This window comes from Barbus barbus (assembly GCF_936440315.1).
Source record: "Barbus barbus genome assembly, chromosome: 35".
NCBI classification, from domain to species: domain Eukaryota; kingdom Metazoa; phylum Chordata; class Actinopteri; order Cypriniformes; family Cyprinidae; genus Barbus; species Barbus barbus.
In genome coordinates, this window is record NC_136763.1 from 1,641,486 (window position 1) to 1,669,286 (window position 27,801).

General features: G+C 33.1%; 2 protein-coding genes and 1 long non-coding RNA gene across 3 annotated transcripts in view; 1 reads left to right on the top strand and 2 right to left on the bottom strand.

Annotated features, from left to right (window-relative positions):
- Positions 1-3,678: 3,678 nt before the first annotated feature.
- On the bottom strand, positions 3,679-12,543 carry LOC306854750 (guanine nucleotide-binding protein G(I)/G(S)/G(T) subunit beta-1-like; the record flags this gene model as incomplete). The annotated part of the gene is made up of 10 exons (XM_079392990.1): positions 12,397-12,543; positions 9,823-9,921; positions 9,650-9,688; positions 7,992-8,098; positions 7,649-7,712; positions 6,574-6,736; positions 5,469-5,535; positions 4,849-5,050; positions 3,811-4,027; positions 3,679-3,704 (listed from the first exon to the last, which is right to left on the bottom strand). The coding sequence occupies exons 2-10, from the start codon at positions 9,877-9,879 to the stop codon at positions 3,679-3,681; spliced, it is 942 nt and encodes a 313-aa protein (XP_079249116.1). The 5' UTR covers positions 9,880-9,921; positions 12,397-12,543.
- Positions 12,544-14,268: 1,725 nt separating this feature from the next.
- LOC306854935 lies at positions 14,269-19,079 on the bottom strand. The gene is made up of 4 exons (XR_013782878.1): positions 18,927-19,079; positions 18,525-18,771; positions 15,443-16,957; positions 14,269-15,371 (listed from the first exon to the last, which is right to left on the bottom strand). It is a non-coding gene; the product is annotated as an uncharacterized lncRNA (long non-coding RNA).
- Positions 19,080-20,651: 1,572 nt separating this feature from the next.
- LOC306855444 (protein Shroom2-like) overlaps positions 20,652-27,801 on the top strand; it is a 28,020-nt gene continuing 20,870 nt past the window's right edge. Inside the window, exons 1-2 of the mRNA XM_079394181.1 lie at positions 20,652-20,926; positions 26,424-26,572. Of these exons, the coding sequence (XP_079250307.1) occupies positions 20,789-20,926; positions 26,424-26,572 (287 nt within the window). The 5' untranslated portion in view covers positions 20,652-20,788. The remainder of the gene's footprint in view (positions 20,927-26,423; positions 26,573-27,801) is intronic.

Sequence of the window (27,801 nt, forward strand, 5' to 3'; positions counted from 1 at the left end):
GGAGGGAGGGGGGGAGAGAGGGGGAGAGAGAGAGTGGAGAGGGAGAGGGGGAGAGAGAGGGAGAGGGGGGAGAGAGAGGGAGGGAGAGTGGAGAGGGGGAGAGGGAGGGAGAAGAGATATACAGGTTATCATAATGCAAAGGTAAAAAAAAAACAATAAATAAAAATATGCAAGCAAATACAAATAATAAAATTAAAAAAGACAAAAAAAACTAAAATTAAAAATAATCAAACATACAAATTAATTAGGGATGCTCGATATTAGAGTTATGCCGATATTTTTCAAACCATTTTGGCTGATAGCTATGATTGCCCGTTTCCGCCACTGAATAAAAAAAGTGAAAAGGGTTATTGCCACTTTCTCGCAATTCTGTCTTTTTTCCTCAGAATTGTGAGATATAAACCTCAGTTTTGGGGGTTTGTTCTCAGATTTGCAAGTTTATTTCTCCCAGTTCTGACTTTTTTCTCCTCAGATTTGCGAGTTTATATCTCACAACTATGACATTTTAACTCACAATTGTGAGTTTATAATCACGCAATTATGAGAAAAAAAAGTCAATTATGAGATAAAAAGTCGCAATTACCGTTTTAATGTTTTATTCAGTGGCGGAAACGGGCTTCCAGAGATAGCTAGTGCCGATACCGATACATATTTCCTTCTCTCTCCTATGCAGAGATTATATACAAACTATTTTTAACTGGTTATTTGAGCAAAAACTTGTTTGTTAGAATAAATAAACTTTATTAAAAGTTCTTTTTTTAATGAGTACATCTGTCTTTTTTCAGACAGATGCAGATAAAACTAACATTTTATTTGTGGATTTAACAGTTTTTCCTCGATTGCTGAAACACTATAACCAGGCTTTTGAACTAAAATTTCAAAACCATAACGCCATTTAAAAAACAAACAAAAAACACTAATTTCCCTAAACTATAAACTCTAGTCCCTGCTTTGACACACGAGTCAGATTTGGTGAACTGTTCCTGCAAATCCTTCATTTCTCAGCGCTTACACCATGTGATCATTTAGAAAGCACTAGCATTCAATATTGTTCTCTCAAGTCTGCACAGTTTGAGCTCAATTAGCACACAATTACCCAAGAGGAAACACTAGTCTAAATTTATCACGCACCAATCAGAACCTTCGATGGAGATAAAAGGGCCAAAGTCAGCTGACAGTGTTTCTCAGAGGCTTCGGTGCATTTCTCAGATCAGAAATTAAATTCTCAAAACTTGTTCAACCTCCACATCATCTAGTCACTTGTGCACATCATACAAAGTTTCTCATTGTTTTGAACAAGTTGTGATTGCTTTGGTAGATTCATGCAGTTGCTCATGTGCATTTGTCTGTGGTTTCCTACATTATCAGTTACTAATGTCATGTTGCTCAGAATGTATAGTTCTCTGTGCTCTAGTCTTACCCCTCAAAACCTCAAGTCATTAGTTCACATAAGTCATTATGGTAAATGCAAAATGGTTGCTCTAGTTGTCATAAACTGTCAAGCATATTTTATACACATTTCTATTAGACTTTATTAGTTTTCCATGCATTGTTCAAGTGAATCTTGACTTTGACTAATGAAGAGAATATAGATCAAGCGATGACAAACCAGTTCTCTGAAATAGCTCAAAGGTGCATCTCATCAACCTTCAATTGGAAAGCATACATAAACAGAGCTGTTTGTGAACAATGATACAAGGACTTTTCATTCTGATGGCACTGATATGTTCATTGACATAAATACTAACTTTTGAGACATGAACTAAAGATTTTGAGTAAGTTACAGGCGTTTGCAGGAAACCCGTTGTGTGGTGCTGTTTGTACGAATTGTTTTGAGAAACGCACATACTTTGCAAATATTACAGTAAGGATGATTCGAGAAATGCACCAAAGCAACGGAGAAAAACTGTTTTTAGGTTTGAAACAGTGGATCCAGAGAGACGTAAAGGAAGAGGTGAAGAAATGAAGGAAGAGTAGGAGGTGAAGAGGGAGTAAGGAGAGGAAGAGGAGGATGACAACAGCAACAACATGGAAGAGAAAGAGGAATTGGAAGGGCAAGACAACAAGCAATCTCAGATATTTTTAGTTGATGCGTGGCAGGGTTGGTTCAGGCATGAGAGAGGATTTTACCCCCGCTGTCTGGCCAGGGCCAGGGCAGCCTGTGAAGAGGTTCTTTGGCCTGTCCCAGACCAAAGACGGGATGCTGGGGCAGAATAATTATTTTTGTTGTATTGTACGGTCCTATTCAGTACATTAAATTAAGGAATAAAACACTTGGGGAGTACCACAAGCAACACTTATTACCGGTTTTTGTAGTATTGTTTTGAATTGATCTCATCAGTGTGTAAGACTGTGTTGTAGTGTGTGTGTGTGTGTGTTGTAGTGTGTGTGTGTGTGTTGTAGTGTGTGTGTGTGTGTTTGAGGGTTTGTGTGTCATGTCTGAGAACAAAGTCTGGTTTTTCAGCAAGATTGAGTTGTTTTGTGTGGAGAGCTTCATTTTGACCTGAATGTAGGAAGTTTGGGAAATTGAGTTAGAAGTTATGGATTTGTGTTTAGAGTTTCACAAAAAAGGCATAATTTCAAGAAATGCATTGAAGCAATCGAGAAAAACTGTAATGGATGGTCTAAAGCAAAAAAGCTGTAAATTGTTTTAGAGCTCTTTGTATTTAAGTATTGCAAAATTGCAATTTGAAGAAAAAAATATATTAATGAATAAATCTATATATATATCTATATATATATATATATATATATATATATATATATATATATATATATGTATTACAATTATTTAATTTACAAGTGTCATGTTTGAGAGTTTTATTGCAAGCTATAGCTTCTGACCTTTAAATCAAAACAGACTTATGATTTTATCGGTAATGCTTTATTCAGAAACACAAGTATCTTAATGTTATTTGTGTATTTTACTTTCATTTCATTACATGCAGGCCCTAAATAAATAAAAGAATGTCACACCCTGAGCTCACATGAGCAATTCGTCTTATCGGCAAAGCATAATCGGCATAATTTTTCATATCGAGCCGATGCCGATGTTCTTTAAGTCTTTATCAGCCAATTCCGATAATTTTCTGATAATATCATGCATCCGTAAAATGAATAAAATAAGCTAAAATAAAATAAAAAATATAAACAATGATAAAAAAAATATATATATAAAAAAATATTATAAATAATCATTATAAAATAAATAAACTCAAACCATATAAAATTTGAAAAAATATAAAAATAATAACTAGGGCTGGGTAAAAAATATTGATCTCTCTATTAATCGATTCTCATTTTTATGGAATGACATTGATTCTTTAATCCTAAGAATCAATTAGTCTAGCCTGTTTTTAGTTAATGAGCGGAACTTTGAAGGGCACCTCCCATCCAATAGATCTCAATAAGCATTGTGCTTTGGTACTTTTAATATGAAAGTCTCGGATTTCAAATTCTGTCCATTGTATTGCAGTATTCATACAATAAATGCCGTTTTGGCGCTGTTTAATGTGGAGTGACAGATCACTGTAGCGCCTCAGTGAACTAACCATCTTCTCCACATTAATACCAGTTTCAGCACAAAATAAACATGACTAAACATCCGAAGACAAGTTAAAAGAAAGAGTACAACTTTACAATCCACATCCTGTCTCATGTAATCTCTCAATCAGTGTTTCAGCCGCGCAGAGACGTCATAATGGCTTGTAAACAATGTCACGTAACGTCATTTACCTCAGAAAAAACATTCTGTGACATACTGAAAAATAAACTGTAGAGAGGGGCAGTGAAAAAATGTTTTGCTCTTACCTGCACGTTCGCCTTTTAAAGTGTCCCAAACATTGCAATTGAAGTCGTCGTATCCGGCCAGCAGGAGGCGTCCACTCTTGGAGAAGGCCACGGAGGTGATACCGCAGATGATGTTGTCGTGAGAATACATCATGAGCTCCTGATCCGCGCGCAGGTCAAACAGCCTGCAGGTGGCGTCGTCTGAACCCGTTGTGAAGGCATTTCCATTCGGAAAGAACTATTCAGAAGTAAACAACCAAACTCAATACAATTGCCCATGTAGAGGAGCTTCTAGGACACAATAAACACCACCTAGGGCTACACGATTAATCAAATACGATTGTCATGCGCATCTCGTCAGTAAAGCCGGTTCTGTAATCAGTAGTAAATCTCCATCAAGGAGCAGCATTTATTACACAGAGCCGTAGTTCACTGACAAGCTACGCAAAAAACAAAAATCGCAGACGATATTATTGCACGATTATTAAATCGAAGAAATCGTTTGTGATAACGAAAGCTGTTTGCGTAGCTTCTCCGTGAACTACGGCTCTGTTGTAAATTCTGCTCCATCTGAAAGCACGTGAAAATACCATATTTAATAACATGTTTTCACTCCAAACGTCAGCCGAGTGTTTGAAATAAATCCTTCTGAGATGTGCTTCTTACACAGAATAAAGCATGTAACATATTTCATAAGCAGTGATAAAGGCTGCCTCGATTATTATTGCATTATAATGAAAATTATAATAAGAATTCAGATTAATCATATTGTCGTAGTGCTGTTTATTAGTCACGCTGAATCAATAAAAGCAGTTAAATCTGTTTATTTAGCTAGCGTTATAGGGATCTCCTGGGTTTCTTCTGCGGGGTGTATTTGGAGTATCTCTGGCCTTCAGATGGAGATTTACTACTGATCACAGAACCGTGCTTCACTGACAAGATGCACATGACAAATCACAGCTTTTGCCTAATCACGATTTCATTGCGATTTATCGTGCAGCCCTAACCCAATTTAAACAAACAGCAAGCGTGATTTTAAAAGTCGATCGAAACACTTACGCAGACGGCATTTATATCCGAGACGTGGCCGGTGACGGACTGCCTGCACATCCCGTCTCTGATGTCCCACAGTTTGGCAGAAGCGTCGCAGGCTCCTGACACGAATGTCTTTAAGTCGGGACTGACCGACAGACTCATGACATCACCCGTGTGTCCCGTGAAACTGGTGGTCTGCTGGCCCGTCTCAATGTCCCACAATGCACTGCAGGAGCAAAGTTAAACATGGAGTCCATTTAGTTTCAATCAAAACTAAATGCTTTTAAAGACAACATGAAACAACACCTTTTATGCATTTAACATTGCAATAAATATTTCCTGTTGCAACAGTAGAGCGTGCCGATAGCAATGTAAAGGTCATGGGTTTGAATCCCAGGGAATGCATGAGCTAATACAATATATGCCTTAAATGCCAGTCGCTTTGGATAAAAGAAAATATACAATTAAAAAATTTAAATAATATATATTTTTTTAAATATTATCAAAATTTCAACAGGAAAAATTTAACTAAAATATGTACATGCCAAATAAAGTTAACACCGCATACACCATTTATCCCTTGACATACTAATGCTTCACAATAATCAGTTTAATTATTATTATTTTATGTAACATTAACTCACCATGTGGTGTCACCAGAGCTGGTGATGATCTGATTGTCATCAAGAAAACGACAGCAAGACAGATAGCCTACAGAATATTAATAGAAAATTTATTAATAATAGAAAATGCATTAATTATATATTGTATGAAATACAACACAGAAATAAATGTTTTAGAGCAGGGTTTCCCAAACTGAGATTTGTGAGTTTGCTAAGGTAATAATATTTAATTAATTAATAGTTAATTAAATCATAATGTCAGAATTATGTTTACATATGATTATCAAATACAGAATTGTATTATAATAGTTTCTGGTCAACAGTTTGGAATAATTAGTATTAATATTTTAATGTTTTTGAAGGAAGTCTCTTCTGCTCATCAAGGCTGCATTTATTTGATCAAAAATATAGTAAAATTAGTAATATTGTGAAACCTAAAATAACCATTTTCTATTTAAATGAGTGCTGTCAAAAGATGAATCGCAATTAAATCGCATCCAAAATAAAAGTTTGTTTACATAATATATGGGAGTCTACTGTGTATATTTATTATGTATATATAAATGCATGCATGTATACATTTAAGAAAAATGTTGCGTTTATATATACAAATATATTTAATATAATATAATTTATATGAATACAAGTATAGACATGTACATGTAAATATTTTCTAAATATGCTGTATGTGTGTGTACTTATATATACATAAATATACACAGTACACACATATATTATGCAAACAAATACTTTTATTTTGGATGCGATTAATCTTTTGACAGCACTAATTTAAAGATTTTATAACGTAATTTATTCCTGTGATGAAGTTGAATTTTCAAAAACAAATAAATAAATAATTATTATTCAAAACTTTTGACCAGTAGTGGATATTATTTAAAATCAATAATATTATTACAATAAAAACAGTAAAAATAGTACACTTGAAATTTTTTTATTTGATTACCTGCATAAACCGGCATCAGAGAGTCGAGAATACGCAAATGTGTTGTTAAATTATTGAAATATTTACTTTAAACCTCAGCAAACATTTCAGGTCAAAGGGGTTCTGCTGATTAATCCCTGTTTTAGAGGAAGTACTAGGTAATATTAATAAAAGTGACTCTACCTGTGTGTCCAGCCAGTTCTCGGTTGACCCTGACGTTGCCCTCGCGGGTTTTAAGGCTGTAGGTGGAGCAGATGTTGTCTAGGCCTCCGCAGGCCACATAGTTCCCCGACGGGGCGTAGGCACAGGTCATGACCCAGGAGGAGCGCAGGGGAATAGCATGCATCTGCCGGACAGAGTTAAAAACATGCAGCAATATAATAACTAAAGCTGAAAATTAAAAGAGAACAACTATAAAAAGTGGTACTCTTTTACCTTAAATAGAATAGTTCATCCAAATATGGTAACTTGCTAAAAAAATGTATTGTGCTCATCCTCAGGCCAACCAAGACGTAGATGAGTTTGTTTCTGCATCAGATTTGGAGAAATGTAACATTGCAGTGAATGGGTGCCGTCAGAATGAGAGTCTGATAAAAACATCACAATAATCCACACCAGTCCATCAGTTAACATCTGGAGAACACAAAAGCTGAAACACATCCATCATTAAGACGTTTGTAACTTCAAACCGTTGCTTCCGGTTAATCAATAATCCATAATAACGCTTCCTCCAGAGAAAAAGTGCATCTCCTGTTGTGTCTCACATCAAAATCCAGCCACATTTGTTTAGAGCTGTTTTAAACTCTGCTTGATCCGTGCAGATTTTTCTCCTGATTCAGACCAGAACACTTTCACTGGAGGAAGCGTTATTATGGATTATGGACTGGGATTTTAGTTAAAAACGTCTTAATGATGGATTTGTTTCAGCTTTAGTCTTTTCCGGATGTTAACTGATGGACTGGAGTGGTGTGGATTATTGTGATGTTTTATCAGCTGTTTGGACTCTCATTCTGACGGCACCCATTCACTGCAATGTTACATTTCTCCAAATCTGATCTACATCTTGGATAGCCTGAGGGGGACCACATTTTCAGCACATTTGAACTATTCCCTTACAGAGCATGTTTTACCTGATTCAACCCATGAAGTCTGCATAAATTAATGTACTTAGGTCGGTGATAATAATTAACATTTTTAATTTGAATAAAACAATGTTATCATTTTTTTTCCAGTGTACACGGCTCTAGTATCTCATTACCTTGTTGGTCGTATAACCATCCCATATGATCAGTTTGCCATCTTGGGAGGCACTGACAAGTAACCTGAAAAAAGGCAAAGAAATTATAAATATCCACACTGCAGCCCATCTATTTTTCAATCAACGAAATGTAATTAATATGGGACACAGATGGGATTTGAGCAACATGGTGGGAAAGGCCTTATTACAGCTCTACGGAAAACGAACACCAGGGTCCCAAGCGTTACTTCATGTAATATTAATCACACAGTTGAAAGGAGATCATCCCAGAGTGTTTAAAGCAGCGGTGTTTTGTATCTAAAAGCAATCGTGATGGTTAGAGTGCCTCCAATCAAACACACACCTGGAGTCGCTGCCCCAGTGCATGGCGTAGATTTTGGCGAGATGACCTCGGAGCGTGCGTCTCGTTCTCATCTGTATCCGCCCCACTGAGTCCAGGCTCGCTGTCATCTGCCATATGAGCCCAAAACAGCAAGAGATTAAAGATCGCACAACATCATCAGCTCCCATTAGAGATGTCTTCTAGACCAGTGTGTAGAGCTGACATCAGTACAGTTAGCAAGTTCAGCATCATCTTCTATAGCATTTCATGTGCGGTTAGCTCATTTACAGAATATTTACTCCAAATTTACGAAAAATGCTGAAAAAAAAAAAAAAATGATTTATAAAAAAAAAAAAAAAAAAAAAAGTACATCAAGGAAGTCTGTAGATGAACTGGTTGATATCTATGAATAATATCTCAAAAAAAATCTGATTGGCAAAAAAGGCCTAATATTACATAATCTGATGATGCTAAATTCAGAAATATTAAAAACTTTCACAGTTTTTTCCACAACATTGTATGCATATATGTATATATTCACACATACATGTGGATGTGTGTGGATGTAGAAAATTAAGATACCACTTAAATTCTCATTTTCTCTGGATTTACTAGGTATGGGTTTGAGTAAAATGTTAATATTTGTTTTATACTATCTGATAATATTTCAAATTTTTGAATAAAAATGTCTTTTTTTTCAGAGAAATGACAATTAGTCAAAATAACACGTTTTTGTTTGTTGTGATTGAGAATCAGAGTTATATTTCACTGATTTCTTAACTCTTATGATGTTACAACATTGGCATGGTTTTGTCTAAAAATGGAGAAAAAAAAAAACTTTGCTATTTTGACCAGTTGTCATTTTATGCATAAAAGCTCTAAATGACAACATTTTTATTTAAAATTTGGAAGAAATGTCATCAGTAGTTTACAGAATAAAACAAAAATTATGTTTTACATAAACACTTATCTATAAATCAAAATTCCAGAGAAACTGAGAATATTCTATTTTTTTCGATAGCTGTATAAAACGTAATAATCAGCTTTAATGCACTTATAAAAATAACAAAAGCAGTCATGTGTCACAAGTTTTGTTTTCAAGATAAAACAAATTCAAAATGTGTTGTTTAACTTACAATTTGCAAAGGAGTGGAAAAATGTTCTCCATTTAATGTCAAAGAATATTTTTTATAAATTATACATTTATACGAAGTTTGTTTTAATGACAAAAAGCATTCAAATTGTACATTTAACTTAATGTACAATTTAACATTAATGTAAAAGAACAGCTTTTCCCCTCACACAAAATCTGTCATGTTTCTGTGGCCGTTTGCATATTCTTCAGTCATTGGCCATAATCAGGTTTATGCATAAATATAATCAAAATCATTCATACATGTGAAAATGGGCTGATTGTTAAATGAATAGTTGTATTCTGGCTCAGATGAAGACATGAATGATGTCTTTGAGGTGCTTTTCTGCTGATCAAGTGAACATACAAGACTTCTTCACCTTACAAATGGATGTCAAAACCAAATGCATCAAATTTAGTGAAAAGTGTGACGTGCTCTGTCATTATTTTTGATATCAGCAGCTCAAAATGAGCAAGAAATGACTATTGGATTGTATTCAGCAAATATGATGCAGGACGGTGCAATCATTAATGATTTGTTACATACCTGCGAAAGTGTGGAGTCACTGCAGGCTTTTCTAGCATCCTGAAAAACAACAACAAATGCAATCCGTGACTAAACTTGCCAATCTAAATAACCAGCACAGGAAGTGTATAGTTTGCATGGATGTCCTCTCAAATTAACGCTTCCTTTTGTTGCATGTGGGTCCAAACACTTACCCGGATCTGGTTGCGAAGCTGTTCCGCTTCCTGTCGCAACTGTTCCAACTCACTCATTGTTCCTGTTTGACCGGCACCCGAGACGACAACGTGCTGGACCTGCAATCATGCATCATACAATGACATCACATGCACTCACCCATCAATCAAACATTGCACCAGTGATGCATGCAATCATGAAATCCCTTAAAATGCAATTACAAACGGACCTGCTTCCTTCGACCAAATCCATTCCAGCAACTTTAATTACATGCACAGACTGATCTGAGAGCATTGGGAAATGACGCTGCGCTCAAAGGGTCTTCAAAACACCACCGACTGCTGCCAAATGCCAGCCATATGTTCACTGACCTTTCGTCAAATCAGGCGTCCGTCCGCGTCTCTGATGTTTTTGATTCCACATGAATGTGTTTTAATAGAGTTAAAAGATCTACTACAAACTCAAACAGCGTCTGTGAGTTTTCAGTAACAAGGTTATTAGAGAAGTAAATACTGGACTGATGGTTACTAGTCCAGCATCTCTCATGCTAAGGGTGTCATTTGAAAGAAATTAATTGAATTGAATGTCCAACAAAAATAACTGGCCATGGATACAGTTAGCAAGTTAAGCATCATCTCCCATAGTATTTAAAAGTGCATAAGCTCATTTACAGAATATTTACTCAAAAGTCACTAAAAATGTAAACCGGTTTATTTTGGATATTTGGATATGAAGTTTACAACATTTAAGATTTTTAAAATGTTTTGAAAGAAGTCTCTCCTGCACACCAAGGTTGCATTTATTTAATCAAAAATACAGTACAAATTGTGAAATATTATAATAATTTCAAATAACTGTTTTCTATGTGAATCTATATTAAAGTGTAATTTATTCCTGTGATGCAAAGCTGAATTTTCAGCATCATTACTGCAGGGTCACATGATCCTTCAAAAAATAGGCATTACCACATGGTTATTAAAAAACAAAGTGTAATTTTTCCATTGATTTTTCAATAAAAATAGCTAGATCATGAAATATACTGTTATTGTGACATAAAAGTACTCATACCATGATGCAAGTTATTGGTTATTCTACCCAGCCACTACCAGACCAACAAAACCCTCCATATATTTAATAACAAACCATCATGATAAACATTTAACAATACACCTCATGTTTTGGTTTTGGCCTTTATGTAATGCTGAGTAACTTTACAAGTGATTAGAGATTGAAAATGTTTCCTGAAAGTGTTACTCGCGTAAATCTAGCATCAGTTTATCAATGTAACAAAAATTTTAAATTCTATTTTAGGGCACTTTTTTTTTTTTTTGGGCGTGCGCTGATGAAAAGTTAATAATTAAGTAAATTACAAAAACGTAAAATGAAAAAATAAATCATTTTAAATGTAATTCAATCAAAATAAAATACCTCCTAAAAAACGATACATTGTATTTGTTTCTTGCATGTCACGCAACCATTAACCAACCTCTTAGCATGTCAATGTGTTAAATATTAACTTAAAATATCAGGAAAGATTTCAATTAATATTTTAGGTTAAAGGGGTTCGCAAATATATATAAGATCAATATTTTAGTGTGTCGGACAAATAAAACACTAAAATCAGCTCAGAGTCAGTGAAATTAAACTCATTAGCATATCTGAGATACATGAAGGAGAACCTGTGTGCTTTTATTTAGTTAGAAAACATCATAAATACAACTGAAAAGCACTTCCAGGAAGCATTGCCTCTTATTTGCCAGCTGGGAAGAGGAACTGAACGATATTACACACAATCACAAATGACAATAAAATATAACATGTTTAGAAAAATTGTGATCATCTAATAAATACTGAAATCTGAAATGATTCAGTTAAAATATAACATGCTCACCTCAAGTTAAAATGAACCACTATTAACCGACTATATCTACAATTATTACATCAGAAGACCAAAACAGCATATGAGGCTCGTAAATATCAAAATAATTAAAGCATTAACATCTATAAAAAACATAAGCTAAATCAAAACAAACAGATTTCAGCAAGAAAAAGTGAAAGTAAAACTATTAGCTTCTGCTCAAACAATCTCAGCTATTGGTGTCCTTCACAAAATACTAGAAATATGAATTCAGCTGGAAGTATAACTTATAAATAGAATTACTAGCAGATTTATGAATCCAAGTAAGACTTTGATTGAAAAACAAGAGTTTGTTTACTATAGTAACTCTCGAGATTGTGTGTCGATCAAGGACACAATATGACACCCAAACTGAGATTTCTTTCATTTCTCACCCTGATATTGAAGCTCTTCACCAGACTAGATGTAGTTTAGATGATCAGGAAACACTGAACATGTTAAATCTGTTCAGACTGAACTCTATCAGGCCTCCTGTTGCCTTTCAACCAGAACTAACACATTACAGTTTAACTAATTAGCTACTCAGTCGAGATTCAACCCATCATTGACTCCCAAAAACAGCAGATAGAAGTTCAGAGGTGTAAATAAATACCCGTTTACGAGCTTTTTACAAGCAGGAAATAGACGAGAAAAGAGAAACACGGCGGACGATTGTTTTTTGTTTTGTTTCCCTCACCTGATCAGGCTTGTTTGGGCAAAATCCGCTTCTTTCAGATCCCTTGCATGTTGATATGCGCACAGGTAAATTTCAAAGCAGCACAATTAATTGGAAGTCAATTTTAAACACATTTAAAGGGCCACGCAGCCCTCACGCAAACCGAGAGGCAATTTTTACCAGCAATCTCTTCACCACACCCATAAGGGAACCGGGAACATGGCAACAGGCGCGGCGTAGGGGTGAACCGACGAACACCGCTTATCTACCACATGCTAAAATCACCGTATAAAAGCACAAATTTGACTTACATTAGTTAGACACACGTAAACTACGATATACCTGACAATTGTGTGTTTGTCGTGTGAGCAGAGTCAGAACGGTAGTTGTACGCGCGGTCGGTTTCCCCTACAGATGAATGGTACAGTCCCTCCGCTGCTACAACAAAGCGCCTGTAGGAGAAACAGGAAACGTATCCGCTACATGTTTGCGTCTCACAGGGAGACTTGCATTGTTTAGTCCAGTTAAAGTTACATTTATACTCTTACATGCTCGGAAACATTCATATGTTGGTCTAATTTAAAACTTGAATATCATTGACGTTATTTAGCCTCTTTATTGACATGTATTGTACTATGTTGTGTAAGGATAGAGAGGCAGACCAACATCATGTGTGTATCGTAATAATGTGTACTGTATACAGTAGGGATGCACGATTTGGGGAAAAGACTAATTAAGATTTTTTTCTGAGAAAAAATGCAATTAAAAAATAAACAGGTTTGTTGTGCTTGTTTGTAGGGATGCCAGATTTGGACACAATCGTGTGATTATGTCAGTATGGCTTTAAAATAATAATAATTATTATTATTACTACTACTAAATAAAAATAGATTAAGACATATTAATATTTGACTAAGGCTGCACAATATGTCCAACATATTATTTCGATTATATTAATATGGTTATATATAATAATACTAATAAGTGTTATTATTATTATTACTACTGATGCTGCTAAATAAAAAATATTATAATTACTAAATAAAAACAAGACAAGAAATATTAATGTTGAAGAAAGTCTGCCAATTTTAGCCTAAATGTTGTAATTATATTATTACGGCTATTAATAATAATAATTATTATTATTACTACCACTACTACTACTACACCTGAATAAAAATAATAGAATTACTAAATAAAAACAAAATAGGAAATATTGGACTAGGGATGCACAATTTGAACAAAACTATGAAATATGATCTTAAATGATCTGAGATGACCGAACACCTGAGAAAAGATGATGCCAACCCCTCAGAGGATGCCAACGCTCAGACAACATACAGAATTACCAAATTTTGCCATATGTTAAATATAAATATATTGTGGAAACTTAATTTCCTGTAGAGCTGCTTTGCAATGATTTGTATCGTAAAAAGAGCTATACAAATAAACTTGAATTGAATTGAATAAAATAATACAAATTATTATTATTATTATTATTAAATAAAAAAATATAAAAATGTCTAAATCACTAAACAAAATACATATTACTGTTGTAATATGTCACTGTAAAATAAAAATAATTTTAATTTGTAAGTGTAAAATTACAATACTAATATTTATGCCTGTCCTAATTTCTTCATTTTTAGAGTTAAACCATCAAACTTTATTTCGATGGAAAACCGCAGGTATCCCCTAAACATATAAATGAACACAGTGCTGTGCTTCTCTGTGAAACACGCATGCATTTTGATAATCGCACTAAGCCATATTGTGATTTTGGTTTTATTTTGATTAATCGTGCAGCTGTAGTACTATATACACTATTTTTGCACATGCACACAAAAACCAGAAACGTATTGCATAGATAGAAATGCATTACACAAAATCATTGCATTGTATATTGTGTTTAATGAGAGCAATTCACTAAACTAAAACTCAATTTCAAAATTTATGATAATGCACTCTCATTCGGAAATGCTGAATATTTAATGGCGTCAATGAAAGTGAGCAGTGGGTGTAGAATCGATGCAGTGAGTTGAAAGCAATCTGTTCTCCGTCAGAGATGGTATGGGGTCTTTCAGGGCTTTACCCTCTTTAAAAGGTTTCAGGATTTCGGCCAGATGGGGTCACAGCTGAGAATCATATTCTATATTGAAATATGATTGTCAAATATTTTGTAACACTACAAGCATTAGAAAAATCATGCTGCCTGTTAAGGGAAGACAAGCACCAGGTTGCCAGAAACAGCAGAACATCAATAGCATGATCTAAAAAAAAAAAAAAAATGCAGCAGCAGCTATAAATAGATGTGTTAATATGGAGAGGATACCCTGCTTTTGTTGTCTCAAACACAGGCATATATCTAAGTGCACTGAAATTCTAAAATAGTCATCTTAAAATAATCTGAGACAAAAAAAAAAACTTATCTAAAAGTACAGAATATTTTTGTCAAAAAGGCATGCAGTACATATTGCAAGTGCAATCAAAAAATCAGAGCTGAATTCATCACTACACATCTCTAGGGGATGCTAGTGGTTGCCACGGTAACCATCACAAATGGCGACTGATGTCAAGCAAGGAGGGAATCCAGAGAGATGCACATCATTCACAAACTAATCAATTCGGCAGTTTGATAGAGAAACTATAGTGAACATGGAATGAATGAGCTTTAATTCAAACTTAATACATATATAAGAGAACTGTATAGGAGAGTGAAAAAAGCAATGCATGACACCCCTGCTACACAATTATAGATAAGCAGAATCTGTCACGGGTCTGGAGCGAGGACTCAAATGCAGAGTGAGTGTTAACAGATTTAGACAAACTTGCAGACAAGACAAGACAAGGTGAGTGAACACAGCTCAAACAACAGGCAGGAGACGAGTAGTCAGGCAGGCTGAGAGAGGGGCCGTAGGGTCCAGCCCTGGATGACAGTTGTCCAGAGAGAAGGGACTGTGCAGGAGATGACCGGAGGTGGCAGCCTGACAGGAACACTGACCACTCTTCACTCGTGATCTCTTGGCAATGCACTAGCTTGGCTGCGTGGCAGACCCAGGGAGAAGACCGGTAGCTCAGCCTGCAGGACAGGACTGAAGACAAACACGTGACTGGAACAAAACTCAAAAAGTAAATGGCTGGGGAACACTCAGTAGCTTAAGGTAGAAAGAACTTGCAACACAGAGAGGTTAGAACAACAAGGGGGAAAGCAGAACCATATAAAGGAGAGGAGAACACAAGGAACAAGTGAGAACATTCAGACAAACGAGATCAAAGACATGAGGGAACAAAGAGAGAACGAGAGGGACAGGTGACAACACTCAGACAAACGAGAACTCAACGAGAACTAAACAAGGGGGCATGGTTACTGGAAAACAAGGAGACGGGACAGGAGGAGCACATGGCAGACACAAACGAAGACAAAGCCATGTGCTCATACACAAAACAAACACTGAAACATGGAACAAAGACAAGACCGTCAGGGGAGATCCCTGACACAATCAAACCAGTTAAACATAAAGCCGGTTTTCAAATAGCATCTATAAAGAATATTTCTAAGGCCTCTAAACAATCAAACTTTGCAGTCGCACTCAATCTCCTCCGTGTCTTCTGTCTCTGATTGATAGTTTAGAGGGGTGTTTATCCAGTAAAAGCTCTTTTAGTGTAATTGTACAAACTTCACGTGTGTTTTTCTGTCAAATCTTGACTGATTTTGATCAAGTAAAGGTCAGAATAACTGCAGTCATATCTCCAGATGAACTCTTACTGGACTGAAGCAGCTCAGCTTTACTTGATTCTCCATCCTTTTCTAGTAAAATCAGTGCGTCTCAAATCTGATCATCAGGATCTTTAGAGGAGCGTTTGTTTCCAGAAGCTTTACTTTCTCTGTTCCTCAGCGGAGGAATGATCTTCATCTCACATCTTCTGAGGAGCGTTTATGTCTTCATCTCTCAATCAGCATTAGATTGCATTGCATTATATGTTTGGATCATTTCAATCTCATCTTACTGAGACATATTACTGGAGATAAAGACACTGATAATTAGTTCATTTTATGCTAGTATCTGCTGCACTGTTATAAACATCTCATTGATTTACATCACAAGCATCTGAATTTCATCACTTTTTATGCATATAAATATCAGCATCTGCACCAAATTGAATATTTTTGCTCAGTTTGAGTCTCTTAATAAAACTGAGCTGTTGTTCCTCATCAGACTATATGAGCCATTAATCCTGATGTATCAAATATGATGCTTAACAAAAACACACATTTGTCTTTTTTTGTCTAAAAGCTGTTCCATGTTTTTTCTGACTATTACTTCATAGGCTTTACGGGGTTTGAATGCTAATATTACTCATCATGTCAGTATTTACTGCTGTTGTTCTGATGTTGCGCTGCGATCTGAGCGTACTGGACATCAGCTTCCTTTTCACAAGTTGCATAATGTTGGGCGTTTGTAGATTTGCTGAAATTAACACAAGAGGAGTGAACTTCCTCCTCCTGATTAACTGACTGTACTTTCTCCTCCAGGTCAAAGGTCACAGGCGGTGTTGATTCATTTTCGTACACATTTTCATTCTGAAGAAAAGACAAGTCAAAAGTTAATGTTCGAAATTGTAAGAAAAACAGTCTTTTTCCCTCCTCGGAATTGGACTTTATAACTTATAATTCTGAGTTTATATCTCATAATTCTGAGGAGGAAATAAGTCAGAATTATTTTTCTTTAACGCCAAAAATCATTAGGATATTAAATAAAGATCATGTTCCATGAAGATATTTTGTAAATTCCCTACCATAAATATATTAAAACTTCATTTTTGATTAGTAATATGCATTGCTAAGAACTTCATTTGAACAACTTTAAAGGAGATTTTCCCAACCTGATCTCATGAAAGTGCATATACGCCAAATAAAAATGGAAACTCGTGCTATTGATAAACAAAAATGGACTTTGGCATGTATATGCTATCAGTGTTGGGGAAAGTTACTTTTAAAAGTAATGCATTACAATATTGCGTTACTCCCTAAAAAATAACTAATTACGTTACTTAGCTACTTTTTATGGAAAGAAATGCGTTATGTTATGTACTTATTACTTTTTAAATATGAGCAGGGCTTGATTGTTTTTAATACCAGAAGTTCTAATCATAGCAAATATAAAAGCCCTTTCACACCAAAAAGAGTAACGAATAAACCTCAGGCTGAAGGAAGAGTAAATTCACGTCTGTACAGTAGAACACAGGAGAAGAAGATTCAGTACCCTTCAGCAATAAAAAAACAATGAAGCACAATTGTTAGTTTATCTAAAGTCATTTTTGCTTATTAGTATGATTGAACTGGATCATCAAAGGTCAGCAGCAAAGACATCGGTTAATATACATTTGTGTTATTTAACATATTTAATTATTGCAGGTTTGCATCATATTCTGAGTTTGCATTTCACTGTTTTAATTCATTTTGATGAATACTAAATCTGTTTAAACTGAGTGGGATGAATTAATGCACATTCACATTTAGTCTAGAACTACAGTAACATGTTCACAGTGCACTGCCAGTCAATAAATGGGGAAAAAATAACTGTAAATTAAAAAGTAATGCGTTACTTTACTAGTTACTTGAAAAGTAATATTATTACATAACTTGCGTTACCCCCAACACTGTATGCTACACGATGAGTAGGACTAGGGTTGTGGGGTAGATGCGTATCATATGGACAATATTCATATCATATGCACTCGAAAACTGTGTATTATATGCATGCCAAACACGTTTGTATCATGTGCACCAAAGTCGATTTTTGCGTATCAGTACCACGAGTTTTCATTTTTATTGGGCATACTATTTATACGCATTTTTATGAGACCGGGCTCATTTTCTCAATATTTAGATTTTTTTGCACCCTCAGATTCCAGATTGTCAAATAGTTGCATCTCAGACAAATATTGTCCAATCATAACAAACCATACATCAATGAAAAGCTGATATATTCAGAGTTCAGATGATGTATTAATCTCAATTTCAAAAAATTGACCCTAATGACTGGTTTTGTGCTCCAGGGTCACATATATCAGATTTATTTCTCTCAGAATGTAAATGAAAGATGCATACCAAGTGAAAATGAATCAAGGGGTAGAATAATATTTACCTGTGACATGTACAGTGAATTCTGGTTGTCTGTTTGAGATAGAGCTCATGTAATATGTGCCAGCATCTGTCTCTTTTAGGCCATGAATTACCGTATGTACCGGGAGTCCTTACTGGGATCTGCTAGAGTTTCAGTATTATTTACTCCATGACTGAAATCTCCATCCAGGATATAAACATTTGGACCCCAGAGCCACAGTGGCTTGATCCAGGGTGAAAAATCACAGGGTCAGTCTGAACAAATAAACCTGAAATGCATCAAAAAAGGTGAACATTTACAATTTACCTAAAGAAAATGAATTGAAATGAAATTACATTTAGTGCTTAGTCAAAGTAGCTTTGTAGCACTGGAGGTTTTTACAAGAACACAATAAAGACTAATGATTGAGTGAATGAGTCCTACCTTTCAGAAACAGCAGATTTACTCAGAATTATGAATTAATAAATGTTTGCTTTGAATAAAGTCTCCTTAAGAGGACTGAAGACTCGACACAAAAACGGAAAGCAGAGCGATTATAAAACTGGAGGAAAACACCCAAAATGAGGAACGACCTGTGACGTATTTTTCTGTTATGAAAGCAATTCTAATAAAAATGCTCAGAAACATTTAATGACATACAAGACAAATGAAACAAATGTAACACCAGAAAATATGCAAGTTTTAAATCCTTTAATGAAATAATTTCCTAATCAAATGCTCTTTCCCTTTCATCTCTTCCTTAACAGATTGTCTGTTTTCTTGATTATTTTGTGTGTTATGTCCTGTGTTTACTGTACTTTTAGGTCAATATGGCTTTTGTGACTTCGATCAATACAATCTGAATAGATTTGCTCCTTATTTGAGCATACATGATTTGGTCATTTCTTTACTGTACAATGCTGAACATCCCAGAATCCCTGAACACGAGCAGATCTCACAGACTCTTATTATACAGACTTAAAGTCACAAAGAGACGAAACAACACAAGAAAGAGAAACAGAAAGAAACAGAAGCGCGTTTCAGGAAGAAAGCTGATCTCACATTGACCTCTGCTGCTCGAGTAGAGCAATTTAGATTGATTTATTTCATTATTATTTGTTTGTTTGTTAAATTTGTTATCTGTTAGAACGAAACATAGGCTATTTATAAAACAAGACGATTTTTTTTTCAGTCATTTTATTTGCATTTTAGCTGGATGAAGCGTCAATATTGCTTTTATGTCTCCTCGCACATGCAATATTGTTTTTATTTTTCATGTTTGCTCGAGTAAATAAGTAAAGTAATTAAATCTGTTTAATAAATTTGACATATTTTATATAAACTTGTAACTTAATGAGTGTATTTTTCTGATATTATTTCCTGAATTGATTTCTTTAATTTATTTTAATAATCATTTTAATTAATTGATTGTTGCATGGTTTGCCCAATAATTATATATATATATATATAAAATACATTTGTAAATATTTTACATGAATTTGCAACTTTATGTGTATTAATTCTGATATTATTTCCTGAATTTATTTATTTATTTATGTTTGGTCAAATAAATAAATTAAATATCTTCAATCATTTTTAAATCTTTTAAATTAATTTCCAACTTTATGTGTGTTTTTAGTCTGATATTAATTCCTGGATTGATTTCTTTAATTTATTTTAATAATCATTTTATTGTTTGATTGTTGCGTGTTTTGTCCAATTAATAAATAAAAAATAAATATATACAATACAATTTTTAAATATTTTACATGAATTTGCAACTTTATGTGTGTATTAATTTTGATATTATTTCCTGAATTAATTAATTAAATTTATTTATTTTCTTTTCTTTTTTATTTATGTTTGGTCAAATAAATTAATTAATTAAATATTCAGGCATTTTAAAATCTTTTATATGAATTTCCAACTTTATGTGTGTTTTTAGTCTGACATTATTTCCTGAATTTATTCATTGATTTATTAATGAACTCACGTGTTAATAACATTAATCCCTGAAATTATTTCCTAGATATACTTTTAATAATAATAATAAAATCTTAATAAGAGTTATCATGATGAGGGCAGTTCTCCACTGTGCGCAGAGCCGGAAGCGGCCAGCAGGTGGCGCTGCTCTTCTGATCCCAATGGAGTTTGATGAAGCTCAACTACAGACGCCACAGACTGAAACACGCCGCTGGAGTCACAGTCTAGTCCGGGATAGTTTTCTGCAGGTGTTTTTGTTCGTTTCTGGAAGCCGAGACTACACAGAATGAGAGAAAGCAGCGGCTCCTGAGAGAGTTGGTGTGATGATGGAGAGAGTAGATGGAGAACATGTAGATGATGGAGGTGTGGAGTTTGTGGAGCTGTTATTGATCGGAGGCTCTCCGTGGGGCTTCACTCTCAGAGGAGGACTGGAGTATCACGAGCCGCTGCTCATCACCAAGGTATTATCACGAGGACATCTCATCAAATACTGCTGAGAATCCTTCCATGATTTATGTTAGAGAAAGGGTTTCAATATTTTAGATGTCAAAGGTCCCCAAATATGATCATCCTAATCCTGGCATTTAAAAGGCAGCTATACTGTATTTATAAAAACCTACTTAATGCTTTGAAAAATTATTTGGAAAATATTTAGATTTTATACATAAATATGTGGTTACATTATTATTTTTTTCTATTCACTATAGTACTGTACTCTTAAATTAATTTTCTTTATTAATGAAATTTATTTTTATATATTTGTTAATTTATTTTATTTTTTGCTCATGTTTTAATGTAATTTTTTTATATTTCTAAATTAATTAATCTATTTATTTTATTATTTATTTGAGGCAATCTGTTTATTTATTTGTTTATTTTAAAATAATTTGCATTATTTATTTAAATATAATTCAAAAATAATTTTAGATACATTTATATATTTTTTTAAATATCTATTTATTTTAATGTTTATTATTATAATTATCAGTTTTTATTTTAACACATTTTAATAATTGTTTTATTTTAATCTAACTATTTACTTTAATCAAATTTTTGAATTATTTTATTTTATTTATTTAAATAATATTTTAATACTAATGAATTAATTACATTCACCACACTACTTTTAGTTTGGGGCTTTATTATTCTGAAATACAGTTTATATAATATAAAGTTAAATAAAATGTCAAATAAAAGTTTTTTTAAATACTGTATTTATATAAAATAAAAAAATATTTATTAATAATAATGTATTATTAGTTTGTTTGAGTATAATGATTATTTTTAGAGATATTAATTATACATTTAAAGTATTAAAAATATGAATATAATAATATTATTTAATAAATGATAGTACAACTAGTATAAAGTGCAAGTGTTCATTCGTATTGATTTGTTATTTGTTTATTTTTTTAATTAACAATAATTATATTATTTGTAATTAAAATTATTATTATTTTATAAACAAATATGCAAATAACAACAATAATGATAATAATAATAATAAAAATGTACACAAATAGCACAACAATAATAAGGATTATTATCATTAATATTTATGGTCATATTGAAATAAGTACAGTAAACCGAGAGCTCTTTTTAAAATGCATTTAAATTAAAATTGCAATTAATATCAATTGAATTTTTCCTCCAAATTGTTCAGGCCTTGTTTGTTTGGAGCATTTGAGCGCAAATACAGACACTTGATCAAATGAAGGGCATTCACACATTTATAAAATACTGTTTAAAACGTGTTTCACGTGACATTACAGTATTTATTTCATGTGTTTATTGTTGGCGTCTCTGAAATAAACAAACTGGATCTAATAAAAATGCCCAACATTTTTTCTGTAATTCCTGTAGCCTTATTCTGTGTAATTCTTCACTGTTTCTTTAATGTGAAATATAACAGCACAGCTGCACAAAAGAGCATTAAAATCCACTGTAAGTTTGACAGGAGCTACTAAAACAAGCATGTGTTTCTGAATCCAGTCTATAGTTCACTGCACTTCATCCAAACCACATTTCTGAGCACTACTGAGTGTGCACTACACGTACAGCGCAGAGGAAATGATGCGACTCTAACGTTTCAAGCTGCTGAATATTTAAGGCTGTGCTCGGGTTTCAGTCGATGGCATCTGATAGCAGCTCATACTGTTGCCTCGGCTGCTCTCCACAGAATTAATTAAATAAAAAAATGTCGATTAGGTAAAAATAAAATGTAATTAAAAAATAGTAAGGCAAGACAAGTTTATTATATAGCACATATCATACACAATGGTAATAATCATAAAAAAATATTCACAACAATAAAACTTTTAAAATGATTTAAAAATTCATTTAAAACCGTTAAGAATCGAAAATGATTATACATAGTGCAGTCAGTTGGGATCTGTAGGTCCTGGGCCATTGAGTGATTTATAAACGAGTAAAAGTACTTTAAAGTCAATCCTAAATGTAACTGGAAGCCAGTGTAAGGACCTGAGGACTGGTGTGATATGCTCAGATGTTCTGGTTCTAGTCAGAATCCTGGCAGCAGCGTTCTGGATGAGCTGCAGCTGTCTAATGGTCTTCTTGGGAAGGCCGGTGAGGAGACCATTACAGTAATCCACCCTGCTGGTGATAAAGGCATGAACAAGTTTCAAAACATCTAATTCTTGCAATGTTTTTGAGGTGATAGTATGCTGATTTAGTTACTGCTTTGACATGACTACTGAAACTAAGGATAGTCTCCAGAATCACCCCAAGATTTCTGACTTGATGTATAGTTGTTTGACCCCTAGAGTCAAGGTATGCATTCACCTTGAGAACTTCATCTTTGTTTCCAAATGCAATGACTTCAGTTTTCTCCTTGTTTAACTGAAGGAAGTTCTGGCACATCTAACTGTTAATTTCATCAATGCATTGGCAGAGGGAGTCAATGGGGCTGTAGTCATTTGGAGATAAGGCTAGGTAAATCTGGGTATCATCAGCATAGCTGTGAAAGGCAATTTGGTTCTTCCTCATTATCTGACTTAGTGGGAGCATATACAAGCTAAACAAGAGCGGTGCAAGAATTGAGCCTTGTGGGACTCCACATGTCATGGCCGTCCACTTAGACTTATGCTCTCCTATACTCACTTCTAAGTATGACCTGAACCATTTGAGTCCCATCCCAGAAAGCCTGACCCAGTTTTCCAGTCTCTTTAGAATTATGTGATAATATGTTATGATCGACAGTGTCAAACGCAGCACTAAGATCTAGTAGTAAGTAATAATAATTTAATAAAAATCTAATAATAATGATAAAAAGAAAAACATTTCTAATAAATTTAGTTCTTCAAACTTAAATCTTAAAAATATTTGTTTTACAATTTAATAATCATGAAAAATAATAAACACATGATGCTTTTATTATTTTGTTTGTAAAGCAGACATTTAAGACCCTATGACATTTTTTCTTAAATTCCATTTTAATATTTTGAATCAGGTTAAAATGTTTTAGGTTAAAATGAAATGTAAGAAAAAATAAAAAATAATAATAATAATCTAATACAATATGAATAATTAAAATGTATTATACGTATTTTATATTTATATAATTATATATTTATTTGAATAGTATTTAAAATATTATATAAATAAATATATAATTTATAATATACATTTACATATAATATACATTTTATATTTATATAATTATATATTTATTTGAATAGTATTTTAAATATTATATAAATAAATATATAATTTATAATATACATTTACATATAATATACATTTTATATTTATATAATTATATATTTATTTGAATAGTATTTTAAATATTATATAAATAAATATATAATTTATAATATACATTTACATATAATATACATTTTATATTTATATAATTATATATTTATTTGAATAGTATTTTAAATATTATATACATAAATATATAATTTATAATATACATTTACATATAATATACATTTTATATTTATATAATTATATATTTATTTGAATAGTATTTTAAATATTATATAAATAAATATATCATTTATAATATACATTTACATATAATATACATTTTATATTTATATAATTATATATTTATTTGAATAGTATTTTAAATATTATATAAATAAATATATCATTTATAATATACATTTACATATAATATACATTTTATATTTATATAATTATATATTTATTTGAATAGTATTTTAAATATTATATAAATAAATATATCATTTATAATATACATTTACATATAATATACATTTTATATTTATATAATTATATATTTATTTGAATAGTATTTTAAATATTATATAAATAAATATATCATTTATAATATACATTAATGTAATTCTTTTTGTTAATTGAATTGCTTTTATTGAATTTTCTTCTTTTTTTTAAGACTGAGTTGATAAACAGTTAATCATTTTTGTTCATAAATAAAATTATACAGCGTTGCTGAAAGTCACACTGAATGTCTCAAGCGTCATTTCATTAGAAATCAAAATATTAAATCAAGTGACGTTTATTAAAAACATACTCTGTGTTTAACACTGACACACTTTAAGGGCTTCCTGAGGATTTTCACTAAAATGGCTGGTTGATGGTTTATTGTTTGAAAATGAAGAAATTAAGACATATTAGTATTGTAATTTTATATTTTAAATAAAATTATTATTATTATTATTAATTGTATTAAATATTAGATGACTATAGTGTTAGTAGACTAGTAATATTTATTATTTTTATTTAATTATAATAATAATAATAATTACTTGAGTTTATCATGTGGTTTAGGTTGAATATGTTTGTTTTTAAGAAATAAATGACGTTGACTGTGTTTTTTATTTCCTATCATATATCATTCCTGAGCAGACACACAAACCACATCCATCCCAACATGGAAGCTGCAGTAAGATATAGCATTTATAACCCTAGACATGCCAGAGATGTCACTGGTGCTCTGTTATCAGGGCTTTGACAGCTGCTTTAAACCTTCAGTGCATTAGTGTCTGCTGGGTAGTGACTAATTACATCTGGACATGTGATATTACATAATGAGATTGTGTACTTGTAATTGGATTATATTACATTGTAAAATACTTGTAATCAGACTACAGTTGCTTATTTTGTTGATTACATGATTACATGTTATTCACACAAACGGTCACAACATGCAAACAAATAAAATATTTCATCTTTTTTAAGTAAGTATTTTATTTTGATTGTTGTTATTTTCAAATGATTTATATAAATTAGGCATATGATTTAACTTATTATTAGCTTTTCATTAAACTCACAAACCCCCTGCAGTTCCTTCACGAACCCCAGTTTGGGAAATCTTAATGTAATGTTTAATGCACTTCATGTTGTTAATAACAACAAACACAATATTTGTTGTTCTTATATCAATATGTACACGATTATCCTGTTTAAATCAATGTGGTAAACGAGGTAGGTCAAAAGGAATCAGTTTTTGCTTAAAGGCGAAGACTTTACTCGATGCATGTTTTGCAAGATTCCCCTTTCTGTCAAGCATATTGTATTGGACTGTCCAGCTTTTAACGTATGTAGAAAACTCTTTAATGAAGTGAACTCGCTTAAAGAGTTATTTAGCTTAATTTTGCCAGAAAAAGTTTTAGAATTTTTATAATATGTTAAGGTAAAAAATCTTGTGTAATATAACTTGTTTGTTTGTTTGCTGGTTTTTATTGTATTTGTTATACTTGTATTTTTTAATTGTTTTTGCCATGAAAATAGCCTAAGATGCTGACATGGCATTAAATAAAAATATACTAATACTATCCAAAAGTAGTCTGATTATATGACCTAAAATGTGTAATGTAATGGATTGTTTTTGTCATGTAATTTGGGATTAGTAACGGATTACACTGTAAGTGATCTACCATCACTGTCTGCAGTAATGTCGTTGTTCTTGTTCTGGCAGACGTTGCTGATGGTTGTTTGTTTGTTTAGGTGGAGGACGGGAGTCGAGCAGCGCTGGGTCGAGTCCAGATCGGTGATGAGATAGTCAGCGTGAACTCTGTTCTTCTCAGCGGTTACAGACTGGAGGCCATTTGTCTGGTGAAAAGCTCATATAAAACACTCTCTCTGGGAATAAAACGGTAGGATTCACTATTGACGTCCACGTAAAATCAAAACTGACCCAGTTTGCTGGATCACTTGCTATTTAGTTGATGTCCCTTCAAACCTCCTGTCTTAAAGAGAGTATCCTATTTTTACATTCACATTTAGTCGTTTAGCAGATGCTTTTATCCAAAGCGACTTACAAATGAGGACAAAAATCAAAACCAACAAAAGAGCTATAATATGTAAGTGCTATGACAAGTCTCTGTTAGCTTAACACAGTACACGTTAGCAGTGTTAGAGGCCTTTTTTTTTTTTTTTTAAATAGCAACACCCTGGTGACCACCCAGAGCATCCATAGCAACACCCTGGCAACCAACCAGCGCGCATCCTAGGAACTGCATAGCAACACCCTGGCAATCACCTAGAGCATCCATAGCAACACCCTGGCAACCAACCAGTGCATCCCAGCAAATCCATAACAACACCCTAGCAACCATATTGGATTTTTTTTGGATAGTTAACTAAGGTTATTGGTAAGGATTTACTGACTAATTAGAAAATAATAATAAATAGATTCAATGTAAAAAATAAAAATAATCTATTAAAATAATCATTTGTTACAGCCCTAGTCAGAATCATTCTGGATCATTTCTGAACTCAAGCATTCCAGTTTTCCTCTGAGATTTCGTCGTTATGCTGACGGGTTCATTGTTGATACTTTTGCCAGACCATAATATGTGCTCTGTGTTCAGATGGAGCCACAATGATGGGCTGGGTCATGCAGTGTCGAGTTTCTCCTCAGCGTCTGACAGAAGGTGTAGCTTCACTCTATAACTGTCTGGAAATGACACTCACACTGTGAATATTACACAACCGCGCAGAGATTTTGCTAGGTGTTAGGCTATATCTGATTTGAGTGCTTTAGTCAGCAATGGGTCTGATTAATATGGTAGTTACATTTTTATTCTCTTCAAGGACAAAATTTTAGCCAGATTTTACTACTTAACCTGGTGTAAAAAAAAGTTTCAAACAAGATTTCTGTCTGTTTATGACATTATTAATAATATTCTTTTGCCAGTTTAGACCAGAATATTACAGAGACTTGAAGATGGGCTTTCTGCACCTCAGACAGGATAAAAACACCTTAGAGACAGCATATAAACACTCTGGCAACCACTAAGAAACACCCTAGTAACTGCATAGCAACACCCTGGCAACCACTAGGAAACACCCTAGTAACTGCATAGCAATCCAGAGTGTCCTA